General features: G+C 53.0%; 4 protein-coding genes across 4 annotated transcripts in view; all 4 read right to left on the bottom strand.

Moving 5' to 3' along the window:
* Positions 1-129: 129 nt before the first annotated feature.
* Positions 130-2,132, bottom strand: M409DRAFT_50796 (uncharacterized protein; the record flags this gene model as incomplete). Its single annotated transcript, XM_033811632.1, has 3 exons — positions 130-1,275; positions 1,327-1,502; positions 1,559-2,132. 3 exons carry the CDS (start codon positions 2,130-2,132, stop codon positions 130-132), a joined length of 1,896 nt encoding a protein of 631 aa, XP_033672230.1.
* An 864-nt stretch (positions 2,133-2,996) lies between these two features.
* M409DRAFT_50795 (uncharacterized protein) lies at positions 2,997-8,557 on the bottom strand (the record flags this gene model as incomplete). Its single annotated transcript, XM_033811631.1, has 13 exons — positions 2,997-3,320; positions 3,440-3,839; positions 3,897-4,112; positions 4,168-4,395; positions 4,465-5,162; positions 5,216-5,587; positions 5,835-6,239; positions 6,429-6,554; positions 6,754-7,314; positions 7,484-7,615; positions 7,672-7,883; positions 7,934-8,106; positions 8,160-8,557. The coding sequence occupies 13 exons, from the start codon at positions 8,555-8,557 to the stop codon at positions 2,997-2,999; spliced, it is 4,245 nt and encodes a 1,414-aa protein (XP_033672229.1).
* Positions 8,558-9,547: 990 nt separating this feature from the next.
* On the bottom strand, positions 9,548-11,963 carry M409DRAFT_50794 (uncharacterized protein; the record flags this gene model as incomplete). Its single annotated transcript, XM_033811630.1, has 9 exons — positions 9,548-9,812; positions 9,970-10,089; positions 10,141-10,373; positions 10,422-10,685; positions 10,723-10,871; positions 11,001-11,167; positions 11,367-11,500; positions 11,558-11,734; positions 11,781-11,963. The coding sequence occupies 9 exons, from the start codon at positions 11,961-11,963 to the stop codon at positions 9,548-9,550; spliced, it is 1,692 nt and encodes a 563-aa protein (XP_033672228.1).
* Positions 11,964-13,067: 1,104 nt separating this feature from the next.
* The window catches only part of M409DRAFT_50793 (uncharacterized protein), a gene marked incomplete at both ends in the record, with an annotated part of 3,777 nt that continues 1,759 nt past the window's right edge, over positions 13,068-15,085 (bottom strand). Inside the window, one exon of the mRNA XM_033811629.1 lies at positions 13,068-15,083. Coding sequence (XP_033672227.1) covers positions 13,068-15,083 — 2,016 coding nt within the window. The remainder of the gene's footprint in view (positions 15,084-15,085) is intronic.

The following is a 15,085-nucleotide window of genomic DNA, read 5'->3' as shown; positions in this document are numbered from 1 at the left end:
TATGCTTGGGGTATCGCTGAATCGCCGATGGAGGCAGATTATGTACATTCTGATGCCACTACCAAGGGATGACTTCTTGCTGTCCGCTCATTACGAATCATTTGTCATCGTTCTGTCTTTGTGTATGCTTTAATTATGACCTGTATTCAGAGTCGACTTGATGCCTTCCTTTTCTCTCCGCTTTTCCCGTTCTTCTTCCGCATTCACCTCATCGTCCTTGAAGCCATCCCGTGAGCGCATTCCCGGTGTCTGCGAATGCTTCGTGCTTGCTGAACTCGAGTTGCCCTCCTCACCATTGACGTTCCGTTCCTCTCGCTTCTTGCGTGCCATCGATACTTCAGGTCTCTCTGGTTGACCGCCCATGGAGCATAGCACGACATCTGAGTCCGCGGTTGGAGCATCCAGCACCAACAGTTCATGTTCAGTAAAGATCCTTGGCAGAACAACCCATCGCAAGGGAATGAGGGCGGTGATGATGACGGGGAAGCCAATGGCCGCAATGGTCTGTGAGACCGCTACGCTAAATCCCACGCCGAGGATCTGGAACATGGTGAAGTATAAGATTCGCCATTTGCTCAGAGTGTTGCGAGGGTCGCTTGGGTTGATGAAGCGCTTCTCGCTGATGCAATAGAGGAGGTTTTGGGTAATGTTGAACCCGGGGATACCGCTCCAGCCAACGACAAAGAAGACGCCAGCAAATAGACCGAGGGGCATGGTATGTAGCACAATCAGCAGAGGGCCGGTCATACACCCAACTAGAGCGAGAAACATGAGGAAGTGCGAGACTCGTTGTTCGCGTACTTGCACTGCTTCGATCTTCTTGTTGTGATGGGTGACCCACTCGTCGCTGGGGGGATCTTCGCTTTTCTCCTTTGTCACGGTGAAGACATCCCTGTATTCGACTAGAGAGTCGGTGTGAACTGGCGCCTGAGGTACTAGGCCATTGGGCAGTGGTAGGCCGATGATGCCAGCAATGAAGCACGTGCATCCAAGAAGGAAGAAGTCCCAGTGAAATCCAGCTGGCTTCTTGAGAGGGAACTGCTTAGCCTGTGCGGTGAGCGAGCTCACGTTATGATCGTAGTAGAAGAGCAGGGTCATCAACATTCCCATGGGAAGGGCGACAAACACCCATTTCACAGGCAAGTTCCAGAAGTCCACTAGCCAGCCTCGATCTTGGCTTGGGTAGAATGCGCGGGTGTGCGGGATTCTTAATAGATCGGCGTTCTTGATGCGGCCTGGAATGTGAGAGAAGCCGGTCCAGAAGATGGTGGCAATCTATAATCTGTCAATTTTGAAAACACTCTGCAACCAAGAAAGGCGACTCACAGGGAAGGCATAATCAGAGAGCAGTTTTCGCCAATATGGTCGCAGAAGACGAGTACTACCCATACTCTCCAACCACCAGACGGTGGCCCAGAAACATAGGGCAATGATGACCCCAAGATAGCCAGCTGCTGCAGTCGAGTCATCAAAATTGGCAACCAATTCTTCGACGCCCTTGACTATTCCTGATGTCAGTCTTAACTCGACCAGCATACCAGACAATGCAATGACTTACTCATATAGATGATCGAGACATAGGTACCGAAGGAATTGCTTGAGAAATCGGTAATGTACCGCATATAGTCGCACCAGTTGAAGACAGCCGCCATCCAGTGAGTGATAGCAGCCCATATAGAAACCCACGCGATAACTTGTGGATACAAGTCTCGAATTCCTTGATCCACGCAGATGTCGTAGATGGTGTAGTTGAACAGTGAAATCAGACCCGTGATGCCGACGACAGTCAGCGGCTGGCATGAGAATAGACTGAAGACGAATGCTGCCAGTGCAGACGCAAACAACGCCTCGTTGATGCCAAAGTAGTATCCCGTTCGACGCATCATATCCAATTCGAATGCCAACGCGGGAAGCAGATTGACGAAGAAGATTCGAATCGTTCCCGCCATTGTGCGGTAGTTGAAGCCGTCTCGAATGTCGCTCCAGTAGTAGGGCAGTCGTCTCTTCACATCATAGTACATGCCACGAAATGGTCGCAGCGTCCGGTAACTTTTCCATCCCGTGAGGCCATCCCAGGTATATGGATCGTTGGCGAAGCGATTGACGCTTTCGCTGTCAGTTCGAGTCGCCATGGTTTGGAGCAAACCTGGGATGCTTGAGATTTAAAGTGGCACTTGAATGAGGGTCAAAGCAGGCACGGCTTCTGCTAACCACTTCAGGCTTTATTCAAGCGGTCGGCACTCCGTGAAGAAATGGCCAGTGCCGTGAAAATGTTCCCAACGAAGGATTCTCTTCAGCCGAGCGCGCCAGGGACGCACATCAACAAGAACAGTGGGGACCGCGGCGGACGATCCATTGAAGGGCACGCCTTTATCAAAAAGACACACTCGACGGCGATTGCATCAGCGCCTAGCAGTGAAGTGAGACGGGTGAGTGGATGGTGGATGGAAGGGCCTGCACGCCGGCGTCATGGTTGTGCAAAGAAAGTGTGAGGTCGAACCGACACGAGGGAAAAGTTCATGCGCGGGGGTTGCCAAGGACGAATTAATATTCGATCCTTCATCAACAACAACAGATTTGTACCGACGTCGTTGTAGCCAACAATAACCTCTTCTGATTTCGCATTGAAGACAGCTCTATCACACTCTGCCACAGATGAAAGCGTGTCAGTCTCACAGCAGTGGGTGAAAATACCGGCGTATCCAATCGGCTAAAGTCGTTGCTGCCCGGGCAGTCAACAATCCGCCCCCGATTTGGATGTACAAAGCACAGTATCTACAACCATACAACTAGTGGCATCGCCTCTTGGAAAACACTGTACTATCTTCTGCTATTAAAGACTGAATCGAGAGCCAACAGCACCGGCCGTCACAAGATTCATCTCGCCTCGGCTAGCGCAAAGTCTATTTCGACGACAGCTGCATTCGGCAGGATGGACGGATATGAGTGGAAACAAGTCAATCAGTACTACCTCCTATGTACAACGCAATCATCACTCAGGTCATCATCATCTTAGCCCGCATGGCTGTGGGCACATAGGTCGCCGTCCATTGCTCGCCGTTCTCGTCAAGATTTCTCTTGCGGAAGATCTCCCTCGAGCTCAGCGTATTTCGGCAGACGTCCAGATCCACGCAGACAGGATACCCACAGCAACTGTTCGCGTTCAGACAGTACTGATTGGCGCCACAGTCTGAGTCGACATTGCAGTCCTGCCCGTTACAAGGGGTAGCACCTCGGAAGCAGGCCGCCACGCCATCGACATTGGTACCGCACACGCAATTGTCGCCGTTGCTGTTACCAGCACCGCAATCGGTGTATGTCTGGCATTGACCGATATTGCTGCAGCTATATGGGACTAGTCCCCAGTACCGGGAGTTGGTGCCGGTGTTGGATCTGGAGTGGGCGATTCGATCGGTGTTGGATCCGGGGTGGGATATACCGTTGGATCTGGAGTCGGATATGGAGTCGGATCGGGCGTGTACGACGATACGGGAGCCTGGGTTCCACAAGGATCAATGTCGTCCTGCGTGACGGAGCTGTACGAAGTGCCAAAGTATGCCGCCCAGACAACCTTCCTGGCTTTCGAAGGAACTTGCCAGTCATAGCAGGAATCCAGGCTGGTCTTGATGGAGTACGGGCAGTTGTTGTTCCCTGCGGTCGCTGTCTGTCTTAGTATATCGAGCATGCGTTTCTCGTGTCCTAAAGCCATCAATGCGACCGTGTAATCCTGGCATGTAAGTGCCGAGCTGCAGAATCCGCTCTGCAGGTAACAGCTTTGCTGGGCGCCGAATGCCACCTGTTCGAGGTTTGAGCAAGTGGCGCCACAGTTGACCACGGGTCTGAAAGAGGCGTCATCATGATCGTCCACCATGATCTTACTGCGATGCTTGACTTACCGCAGAGCATTCTGGACACAGTTCATCGCAGACTGAGCGAAGAAACGACCTGACCCGCTGAGAGTTGACCCAACGTTGCTCGTAAGGTATCGGTTGCAATTCTGCTCGCCAAAAGACAATGCATAACTCGATGGGTCACCGTAGCAGGCCTTGCTGCTCTCCATGCAGTCACTGTAGAAAGAGCAAGTGCCAAATTGCTGGCTCTGGCAAGTGTCACTACATGATAGGTCAGAAACAGCGCTGGTTTGATCAGGTTCTGCGACTCACTTACCTGCAAATAGGATCCGAGGAGCACTCATCGCAGTTGCCACAACTGCTGCACCCACCAACGAAGCCCGCCTTGTCAATGACCAGTGCGGAATCGTAATCGCTGTCGTACCTGTTCTCAGCCGACATATCGAAACGGACCTTACTTGCTCCGGGTGAGAGTGTCAGCTTCAACTCCATCCAGTCGGTGGCACCATTCTCGTCGACCTGGTACTGAGGAATCGTGTTGACGCTGCCACTGTTGTTGCGCGAGGAGATTAGCATGTTGTTTCATGAAGTTGACAGAGAAGACTACACTTACGTCTTCCTGACTGTATCGCCCTTGTCAGACTTGATGGTGACAACAAAGTCATCGTCATTCGTTCCGAAGATGCGTCTAAACTCGCTAGTGATAAACTTGAATCGGATGAAGACAGCCCTCGTCGAAGAGTCCACGTTGAACGTAGCAGTGTTGGTCACTTGTGCAACTCCATCTATTTCAAAGTTAATGGCTGTCTCTTGTATTGGTGAGTGGCGTGGCATACTTGTCCTAATGAAGAGATCGGAGTCATCAGGATCTCGGCCGAACAAAGCCAAAGCAGAATCTCGCTTGCGGGTAATATTGGCCGTGGGTGCAACTCCATCGGTAAGGTTGGCGCTCGGCGTGATCTTTGGATCTTTGGCAAGTGTTGTTAGGATTGATGACACGTTCTTCTTCTGGACCTTGGAGCCGTCGACGACGTTGGAATCGTTCTTGCGCAGCTGAACGTTGGCTGAAAGCTTCTGGATGAACTCAGTCATGTTCGCAACAGCACCGTATTGAGGGGCTTGGTCAGCGCTTGAGGTGCCATTGCTGGAGCCACTGGAAGCTGATGAGCCGGCTGCTTGACGCTCAATGAGCGCTCTCGGGATTGTTGCGCCGCCAGACTCTCGCTTCAGTAGGACTGGGAAACAGCAAGGGAGGAAAGGAATGCAGATCTCATCATTTTCGCAGTAGAAGTCAAGACCACACCAGAAGTCCTACAGATGCCTTGGTCAGTGATCGAATAGCGGGGATTTTGGGACGTACTTACTTCAAAGTCGAAGCAGAAACATCCAAAAATCTGGTCCGGGTTGTCGCAAAACCATGGTAGCCATGGCCACCAAGGCAGTGGATCAGGGAATTGGATGGGCTGGTCGTAGTCGCATATGCCTTGGCTCTGCAGACATGGGTATTGTTCAGATTGATAGACGTCACCACTTCCGCTCCATCCGTCTTTGCTGCCACCGGAGAAGTCCCAGTTGCCATCTTGTGCGCCGCTGAAGTCGGCGACTTGCAGGGTGTAGTATCCGCTGCCGGTATAAACGCCCTCGGCATCAGCGAACTTGCCATCTGGAGTGATGGCCTTGATGTCCACGTTTGTGTAGGGAAGATATTGAAAGAAGGCTTCGCCATTGCCATCTGACTGCATGGTTACAGAGAACGGCTGCTGCTGGATGATACCCGTCATGTGCAGCTCACAGTCAGGGATGCGATTGTGGTCCGAGTCTACCACATAAACACTCATGGACGCATACCCGAAGACTAGGTCAAAGCTGCTGATGAACGGGTACCCATTGGAGTCCAGGCCGAAGAGCGAGAGTGTCACTGGCCCGTAGAAGCCGTAAAGGAAGCGGATACCGGATTCGTCGATGGATAGCTGGCCATCGTACATAGGGTAGCCGCTTTGAAATATTGGCAGAGAAGGCGGTGCCAGCTTGGTTGACGCCGTCCTCAGAGACGCCCTGCAGTGTCCAGAGTGGGTCACATCCAGGTGCGATCAACACCTCTCCCGGCGTGGAGGAGGGAGAGCAGGAGCTAGTGCTTGACGTGGAGTCCTCAGTAGTTGACGTTGACGTGGAGATGGACGTCTCATCTGGAGGACGGGTAGTGGTTGTATCCGTGGGCGTAGGTGTTGGACTGTTGTCTGATGTGGTAGAGGTAGAGGTTGAAGAGTCAGAGTCCGAAGATGTGGGAGCTGTGGTCGATTCAGACGTCAAGGTGGACGAATCTGCCGATGTTTCCGATGTAGTCGACGAAGTGCTTGTGCTAATCTCTGCCTCCACAGTAGCAGTACTCTGCTTAAAGTTAGTGAGTAACTGACAACTTTGGTGACACTAGCTGAGAATGCATTGCGCAATGATATCTCTTCCCCAAAACAAGGAGACGACTAGGCTCGTGGGCGCAGCTCAAGACGATTAGACAGCTTGCGCTTAATGGGGATGCCGCAGTCTTTTTGAGCTAAGTCTGAGAGGAAATGGACTTACTGTGGGCGTGGCCGACGTTGAGATTGTAGATGTAGACGGCTCGCTGGCTGTTGATGTGGTGCTGGTACTGGTGGTTGCGCTGGTGCTCGAGTCTGTACTTGTACTACTGCTGCTGGCGCTGGTGCTCTGTTCGATATTAGCGAATGACCGATAAACCTGCAGATACCCTCGACGATCCGCTCAAAGTGCGTTGCATGAAGACCTATCCCCGACAAATGTTGAGGCGACTGGGCTCATGATTGCAGCTCGAGTCAATCGAACAACATGCGAGCGACGGGGATGCATTCTCGCTCTTGAGCATACTTCCGGGGCTAGGGACACTTACTGTGGGCGCAGACTCTACCGTAGCAGGGACAGACGACGTCGATGCCGGAGTCGAGCTTGTAGACGACGTCGAGGTCGTCGATGTTGTCGCACTCGTAGAGGACGTAGAGCTTGTGGAAGCATCGACGAGTTTGGCACCCCAAACACCTCCATTGTCATGAGCGTCGCCTAGAGTACCCTTCATGTAGCAGGCACCTCCTGAGAGAGATACATCCACGCATCCAGATGTGGTGGCGCATGAATCGATACATGCCTGGAAGCTGTCGACGCTGACGCCACCGATGTCGCCCCCAGAGTGGTCAATAAAACATTCGATCAGGAATGACTTGCCGTGAGATACAACTGTCGTGCCGTTCGAGCCGGGACAAGTGACCGCCGTGCTGCTCGGCGCAGCGCTTGAGCTGGTCGAAGTAGGAGTAGCACCGCACGGCAGACCATTGTTCGTCAAGTTTGCGAACGAGTAGCTGTACGAGAAGGTATATTTGTCGCCGTTGAGATAGGTTTCGCTCTGGGTACCATCGGAATCCTTCCACTGCTGCGAGTACATGGCGCAGTATTGGCCCTGTGACGAAAGTCAGTTGTCGAACGGGTTGGACGATTAAGGTAAATAGTGTCAGGTATCCCCCTATGTCTCAACAACACTAGTAGCAACGCAAGAGCCGAGACAGCCTGGTCAGACTTCTTTTTGGGGGAATTCTGTGTGGCACAGCATTGACGTCGTAATTACTTACCTGTGGTTGGCCATTCTTTGACACGATATACGTATTGAAGAAGTAGCAAGGGTGATCCGGGTCAGCTGATAGCTGAGCATTACAAGCAGCAGCGCATCGACGACTGTCATACGGCAAGCCGTCATTCCAGTACTGATGTAACAGTCAGTCTATCAGACCGGTCGTTTCTAGTCTAGCATAGTTCTCACCTGGCTGCTGACGAGACTACTTTGGCCATGGCAGTCATTTGGTGGATTGAGGATACGGTTTCCCAAGAACCCAGGTAACGTGAAACCGGCTACATCGTCAACAGTCTGGTTGGTGTACCCATTGGATCCGGCGTTGACGACATGGTAGTTATTCCGCCATTGACCGTCATTGACGGCATTGGCAACACTCACTGGACCTCCCCAGAAGACGCCTGACAGATAGTCAGTATGAATAGCACGCTTCAGGGGTCGAATGGCTTACACTTGATGAGGTTCGTTGTAGGCGGCTGCTCGCATGCTCCGCCGAAAGGTGACGGATCCTTGGAAGGGCTACGTTCGAAGTTGATGTTGATTGCTGCGCAGCCATCAATGACATTGCACTTGCTGGCACAAGCCAGGACATCGTAACTGTCTAAGAGAGTAAAGCCCATATAGCTTTGCAGCCATTAGCATGGTCTCTGGTGGAGTATGCTAGACGATCGACGTACCCAAGCGCATTTGCGGTGGAGTTCAGGTTCTTGTACGCAAGCTTGTAGCCAGGAGGAGTGGGTGCATTGTTGGCGACATCCTTCATGGCCTGGTTCTGCTGAAAGGCTTCGAATGTGTCAGGAGTTGGGACTGGGCCACTGCCGAGCCACTGCGGATCGCAAGCAGCCCTCTTCTTCACGCCAGGGGTCTCATCGGAATTGGCCTCTGCACTCTGTTCGGCAGCGGCGGCAGTCTCCACCGCGACATGGTTGTACTTGATCACCTGAGAGGGCACATTGATGGCGATGATAGGGGTAGGAGGAGGACCGGCTTCGGCAACAGCAGAGATGTCGATTTGTGCAAGGGCGAATCGTCCTAGTGTTGCAAGTACGAGGCCCTTTGCCAGAAGGCGAGACATCTTGAGGTTGCCCTGGTGGGCTGTGGAACAAGAGAGAGCGACGACTTGACTTGGGCCGACTGGCGAGCAAAGCAGAGCCATTCTCTTATACATATCAACGTTCTTGAGCAGACGAACTAGATCACAGTCTCATGGACGCATGGCTGTTGCGGTCGTCAAGCCCATCGCTTGATATTGTCGACTGTGCATTTTACTCGCTTAAGATGCAGTGATCGAACAAGATGTGGCTGCAACGTGGGAGGCACGAGGCCAGAGAAGCCGTGATCACTCATGATTCGAACGAATTGCGCTCCGTTATCTTGAAGCGTGCGCGGAGTGAGTTCCATGCCGTCCGGTCCCGAAAGTGTTCGCATGCTTGGCAGTGTATATGGCTTTGCTGTGGCGGAGGGTAGCAGAAGTGTAAGTCAGAAGGCTGGCGATATCCCATCTCCAAAAGCAAATCATCGTTCGTCGGGAGTGCTCGCGGATGCCTGTGTCCGGCGTTGATCGTACGAGATAAGGCCACCCAAAGCATGTAAGAGTGGACCGTTATTTCTCGAACTTCAAGCACCGACGGTTTGGCTCTTCTCGCGGCGTGAACCAGAATCGAGGAGACGATGAAAGAACTTGAAGCGAAGAGACGAAGCCACGCATCTGTGGGTTTCTTGCTATGCTCGATTGGAGTCTGATGAGCTCGATTCGGTCGAATGCTAGGCCCAGAGCGTGTGCACTACAGAGCTCCTGTACTGAGCCGCTATCCAGATGAAGCTGGTGAATCCTAGAGCGGAAGCCGAATCTGCAGTCTGGGGCCAATGTAATGGAACTTCTTCTGCGGCCGACGCTGATAACGCTGCATACGGCCAATGGCGATTTAGTCGAGCACACGTGCTGTCATGTGCAAGCTCGATGAAGCGCGGACGATTGAAGCTTATGTAGAAGTGAAAGTCGAGCTACTCAAGCCCAGCACGTGGACGCCACAAACTTTGATGCGTCTAGATTTCTCCAGGTTCATCAAGCGGCAGCATGTGCAACTGAAGCTGCTGGCAGCATCGCAATACCGTGACTGTCGAATTGTGGAGTAACATCTGGAGTGAGGTCGCAAGTGATATTCAGAGTGAAGCCCCAAGTGATCCCTAGAGGGAGGCACCGAGTGAATCTATAGTGATCTTCGAAGTGAGGAACCAAGTGATTTCTCAAATGATGCCTAGGGTGATGCGCAAAGTGATCTCTGGGGTAACAACAATATTGTGTTCGTAGATGTGATCGAATCGGCAAGCTGAGACCACGTGTACATAGTCTTCCATGCAGAGGGTCAGGTTCTGACTTGCCCTTCTCATTCAGCTCAGATTGAATCGTTCATTCCAATGTCATGCGTCCCATTGAGCGGAACAATCGGTAGAAGACAGCAGCACCGTGTCCTCTATGTTGCGTACTGAAAGACTGGGTTCTCTTGATCAGTCTGGTCGACGAACGCTGTCTTTGGATCGCCGATAAGCTCTTGATGTTCATCGCGGAATGCTGCCTTTCTTCTGTTGCGGAGATAGTAATTGAGCCTGGCATGATGTCAGCTATTGATGTTGGAGCATTTAAATGGAGCGACGTACCAAAGCGCCGCAAAGGCCCCTTCGCTGACACAGAGCAGGCACAAAGCTGAGATCTGGCCCGTGGGATACCCACGAGATGCCTCGTCTCCATGATAAGCGAAAGGCCCAGCATATCCACCTAATTGGGATAGCATCACGACCGTAGCGTTGACTGCAGATTTCTTGGTGTGGCCCGCAACATTGCCCGACAGAAGTGCGTACATCTGGACCAATGCACCGAAGAATGTTGAGGCCTGTGCGAATAGTCAGTCATGCGCGATACACGGCATCTCCGCACGTACAATGTAGAGTCCGCCAAGCAACATGGCCTTGTTGTCTCTGTCGCCTTTCCAGAGCAGGGAATAGCCGACGATTCCTGGCAGTAAGAACAACATAGCGACCAGGATTCGGCGTCTGGGGAAGATGGAGCCCAAGACTCCGAAAGAAACCATGCTGACGAGGGCGATGGCTGAGACAGGCATCGACATGAGTAGGGACTGTCTCTGACTGTAGCCAAACGAGGAGACCAGGAATCCGAGAAAGCTACCGAGTGCCTGAAGCGCAGACTTTAGCGAATGTCTCGGTATCACACTCCGAACTTACATTGTTGCAGAAGGAGAACGAGAAGGCGTAGATACCCAGCAGCCAGAGCTGTGGGTCTAGTGCTGCTTCTCTCAATTGCTTCCACTTGAACTTCCTCGTTTGGATTCCCGTATTGTTTCGAGCCAGTCGGCGGACCGCAATCTGTCTCTCTCGCTCACGCAAGAATCATGCCTTCATAGGAGACGAGGGAAGTAGCGAGAATATGATGAGTCCGATGCCGATGGTCGCGGATCCAAGGATAATGTAGATCCACTTCCATGGGCTTGCCGCATATGCACCTCCGATGTCGACTGCACCAAAGTCAATGCCAGTACCGATGATACTGCCAACTCCAGCGCCGCCGATTGCGAGTCCAAGACGGAGCGGCTGCTCATTCGTCTTCCACCACATGGCCGCGATGATGATGATCAAGGGCTGTGTAACATAGCCGAACCCGTAAAAGAATCTAGAGATGGGTCAGCTCAACATGATGTTCGCCTTCGCTGCCCTCTTCATTCCGCTCGAAGTGGGAGACAGCATTGTCAATCATCCCTCCAATTGCTTGAGCGACCAAGTTGTAGGTGGCACTCCGGATCGCTTTGACAGCCTGCGAGCTATGGGGATAGTTCTACCTTGAGTGGAACAAGGAAGGTGGAACAACGCACCTCAAGGCCATGATGTCCCGGAAGTCCCGGCAAACGAGCGTCAGCATAGCAAGTAGTCCTCCATAGATACTCGTCAAGCCCAGGACTTTGCCATAGCTGAAGAACTGAGCGACATAGAGGACGGGATATTGGCCCTGGTAAATGTCAGTCCCGTTCGATCAGCTGGGCAAGTATCTATCTGAACAGCATACAGCAGCAGAGCCAAGGTTGTAGATCGCAGCGGCAAACGAGTACCTATCGGTGTTTTGCGTCTCTTCACCGTTTACCATTTGGATGGTGTACAGCTTCAAGTCCTTGATCAGGCCAAACAACGCAGCAAATCCGAAGGCCCCGGAGTCCGCAAAGCCGATCATGGCACAGAAGAACAGCTAAAACTGGTTAGCATGTGAGTAGGATGTGAAGCTTTCAACGTACTAATGGCAGAATGACCATATCGATCTTAAAAAGCACTCGTTTCTCCTCGGTTTCTCCCCACACAGTGTCGCCACCCTTGAGCGCGAATTCCAGAGCATCATCAACTTGGCGGGACTTGACCTCGCTCTCAATTTCTGAGGAAGGCTGGGATGAAACGATAGCATTATCCGACTTGGAAGCCATAGTGGTGGTGGAAGATGGATGATGTAGGCCGGGGTGCAGCAATCAATATAACACCGATTCTCATCCAAACTCGCCGCAAAAAGTGGGAAGGAGTGTCAGCGGTGAGGGTCGGAGTGAAGCTCAAACGTGCGATTGTACATGTTTGGCTTGCGAGTGAGCACGGAAAGCCTTCCCAGCAGCGAAGAACTCTGTTCGTCCCGCCACGATGGTGATCATCCTTGAGGGGTCGACCAGCTCGCGATTGGCCTGCACGCTCAAGAGCGTTCTGCTTATGCATGAAATCGATGCATAGAACGCCCTTTATAAAGAGCGCCAACGGCCCAGATCCTCGGTGACGAGGGTATCCTTGATTGCCCGACGGCAGGATCGGTAGTCGTCCATCCTCCCAAGAGTGGAATATCTATCATCTCCGTAGCTCGCGGACTGTCTAGACAACCTGGAGTACGATCAAGAGCACAGTCACACGAGAATTTCCGGGGACGATGGCAAAGCCCCTCGAGAGAGATTGCACGTGGTTGTTCGAGGACCAGGACATGCGGTGTATTGCCTGTATGCTTCGTATGGGATCCATGCGACGACAGTTTCGGATCGCAACGTGCTGATGACTGCTAGAGTTTCATTCTTGCCGTCTCGACCTGTGACTTGATTGCCGGATCTGCGCATCTCCAAGCTCCGTTGTTCGCTGGATCATGGCCCAGAGCAGATTGCCGACCCGGCCTGCTCACCCGTTCGAGTCGCTGATGTGGTGATGGACTTGCTCGTTGTGATGGGGGGAGTGGCACGTTTGACGTGGCACGATGTGAAAGGGTGAAAAGCACAGGCGGGATGGGAGAAGCAAGTGTCGTGCACACATCCTTGCCGCCATGCCGAAGCGCCCGTGGGAAGTAGATCCCTCTCCGCAGATCTGGTATATCACCCTACCTCCAACAATAATAAAACAATGTCGAGACCAATGTCGTTATTCTTGTTGCTAACAATGCCAGTGTAGTACATCCAAGTGGGTATCTCTGCGAAGAATCAACCATGACCACCCAGCAATAGGCCCCACAACGCCACGCTAATCCATCAAAGAGTACTGTGTGACTGAAACGTCCATTCTCACAATCATTTCCTTCCTTTGCCATTACCACTTGGTCCTGCGCCAGCTCCAGCCCCCTCGAAAGCCCTATCCAGCTTGGCCAAAGCCTCAATCTTATTACGATCTGCCCCGACCAGCTTATCCCCAAGCGGTAGACTGCTCAATGCAGAGCTCATCAGCTCCGCTGCTCTCTCGGCCGTCAACTTGGTCGAAGACAGGCGCGGGGGCTGCGGATGAGAGGGTTTGCTGACCCCGGCATCGGTGGCAGCCGATTTACTCGAGGACGCAGTAGACGCGGCGTGAGGCCCATGAGCGGCGGGTTCCTTGCGACGTAATCCTACTTGACCCTTGCCGTCCATAAACGTCTCATAACCGTTCGTGTCAAGCACCTCCCGCGGCACATCTTCCACGTTGACGGGGCCGGGTGTCGGTGGTGCGCTTTCGGTTGCTTTGGTAGAGGTCACGGAGGGCTTTGCGGTCGCAGGTCGTTGTGTTCCATTCCCTGCTTCAATGGCTTTGGCGCCCTCCTTGGCTGCCATGCGGCGAATAACCTTGGCATTCTCCTCACAGCCCTCAACCGCGAATCGTAAACACATGATAGCATGCTCTCGAATGTATGGGTTGTGCTCATCATGCCTGCAACATCCAACTAGAGCCTCGAGGCCACCGTAGCGGCGGACTTGGTCTTGAACGGCCCGATTCTTCCAAATTAGCGACGACAGAACGAGGACGGTCAGCTTCTTCAGATTGCGCCATTCAAAGTCGGATGGCTCGTCCTGGTCGTGAGAGAGGTCGTGAGCACCCAGAGAAGGCAGTGTTGCATTTGCCGAATCTTCAGGGTAGGCCAGCGGTGTCTCGGCCTCAAAGATGGGCGGTTGATTTGCAGAGGCCGGTGGGTGCACAGGCAATGGAGGGAGCTTGGGATCAGGATGCGGTGGATCGACATCAAATGGACGTTCCACCGCTACTGGAGCCGGTGTTGACGCTGGACCAGATCCAGACACAGGCGAGGGTGTCGGCACGCGATGATGCACGGTGCTGACGGCATCTGCACTTAAGGCCCTTTGCAAAGGCGGGTGCGGTGCTTTATCGACGCGGCGTGGCATCTGCGGCACGACAGCTCCCATCTTGGGGATGCCACCCTCGAGCTCACGCAGCAGTGTCACCAATTCACTGGCCATCTCCCACTCGCCAAGGATAGTCTTCCACAAGCCTTCCTCGGTCAACACGGCAAAGAATTCAAGGTACTGATACACCCCTTCATACATGCGCTCCATGTCCCATAGGTTGAGCGGGAAGTCTTCCGGACTTGCCCTACCAGCATGAATCTGTCCTTGGAGGAATATAAGCGCGCACGTCTGCGGGATAATGTGTTGTCGGAACTCGGTGAAGATGAAATTGAGGATGTGAAGGTCGACACGTTTAGGCATGTACGGCAGCTTGATGACAGGCCTGTCATCTGGATGTACAGCAATCGAGACGGGTCCACCGATAATCGTCACCGATTGGGGTGGGGCTCCGGTCTTGTTTTGAGCGTTCGCAGCCACGGCAGCCTTTGCCGCTTCGCCTCGCCCGCGGAAGATGCAGGTCAACAATTTCATGATGACTGCTTGGGCGGGACTGATGATGTCCTTTGACCGCGAGCGGTCTCGAAATGCGTGGTATGCGTACGGCATGAGTGCATTCTTGAGGATGGCTTCCATGATCTTGACCATGAACTTGAAGTAAAGCTCCTCCTCACGCAGGTCCCAGGCAGCGACAAAGATGAGAAGCTCCCGAAGCAAGTTGCGGCCGTTGCTCTGAGATAGAAGGATATGGGTCCGTACAGTGTGCATGTTCATGACTGTGTTTCTCTCTTCGATTGTGTATCCGTCTAGATTCGTAGGCGGCACCATGCCGCTCATGATCAGCATCGGTAAGACTTCGATCTCTGAAGGACCTAAAATGAGCGGTACATCGGTGAGTAGTCCGCGGCCGTCCTCGGTCGATCCAGGATAGTCTTCCTCCTCGTCCTCGTCGGCTTCTTCCTCGCTCTCCTCTTCCT

The sequence above is a fragment of the Zasmidium cellare genome (genome assembly GCF_010093935.1).
Source record: "Zasmidium cellare ATCC 36951 unplaced genomic scaffold M409scaffold_5, whole genome shotgun sequence".
Taxonomy (NCBI): domain Eukaryota; kingdom Fungi; phylum Ascomycota; class Dothideomycetes; order Mycosphaerellales; family Mycosphaerellaceae; genus Zasmidium; species Zasmidium cellare.
This window is presented reverse-complemented; position numbering and strand designations above follow the sequence as displayed.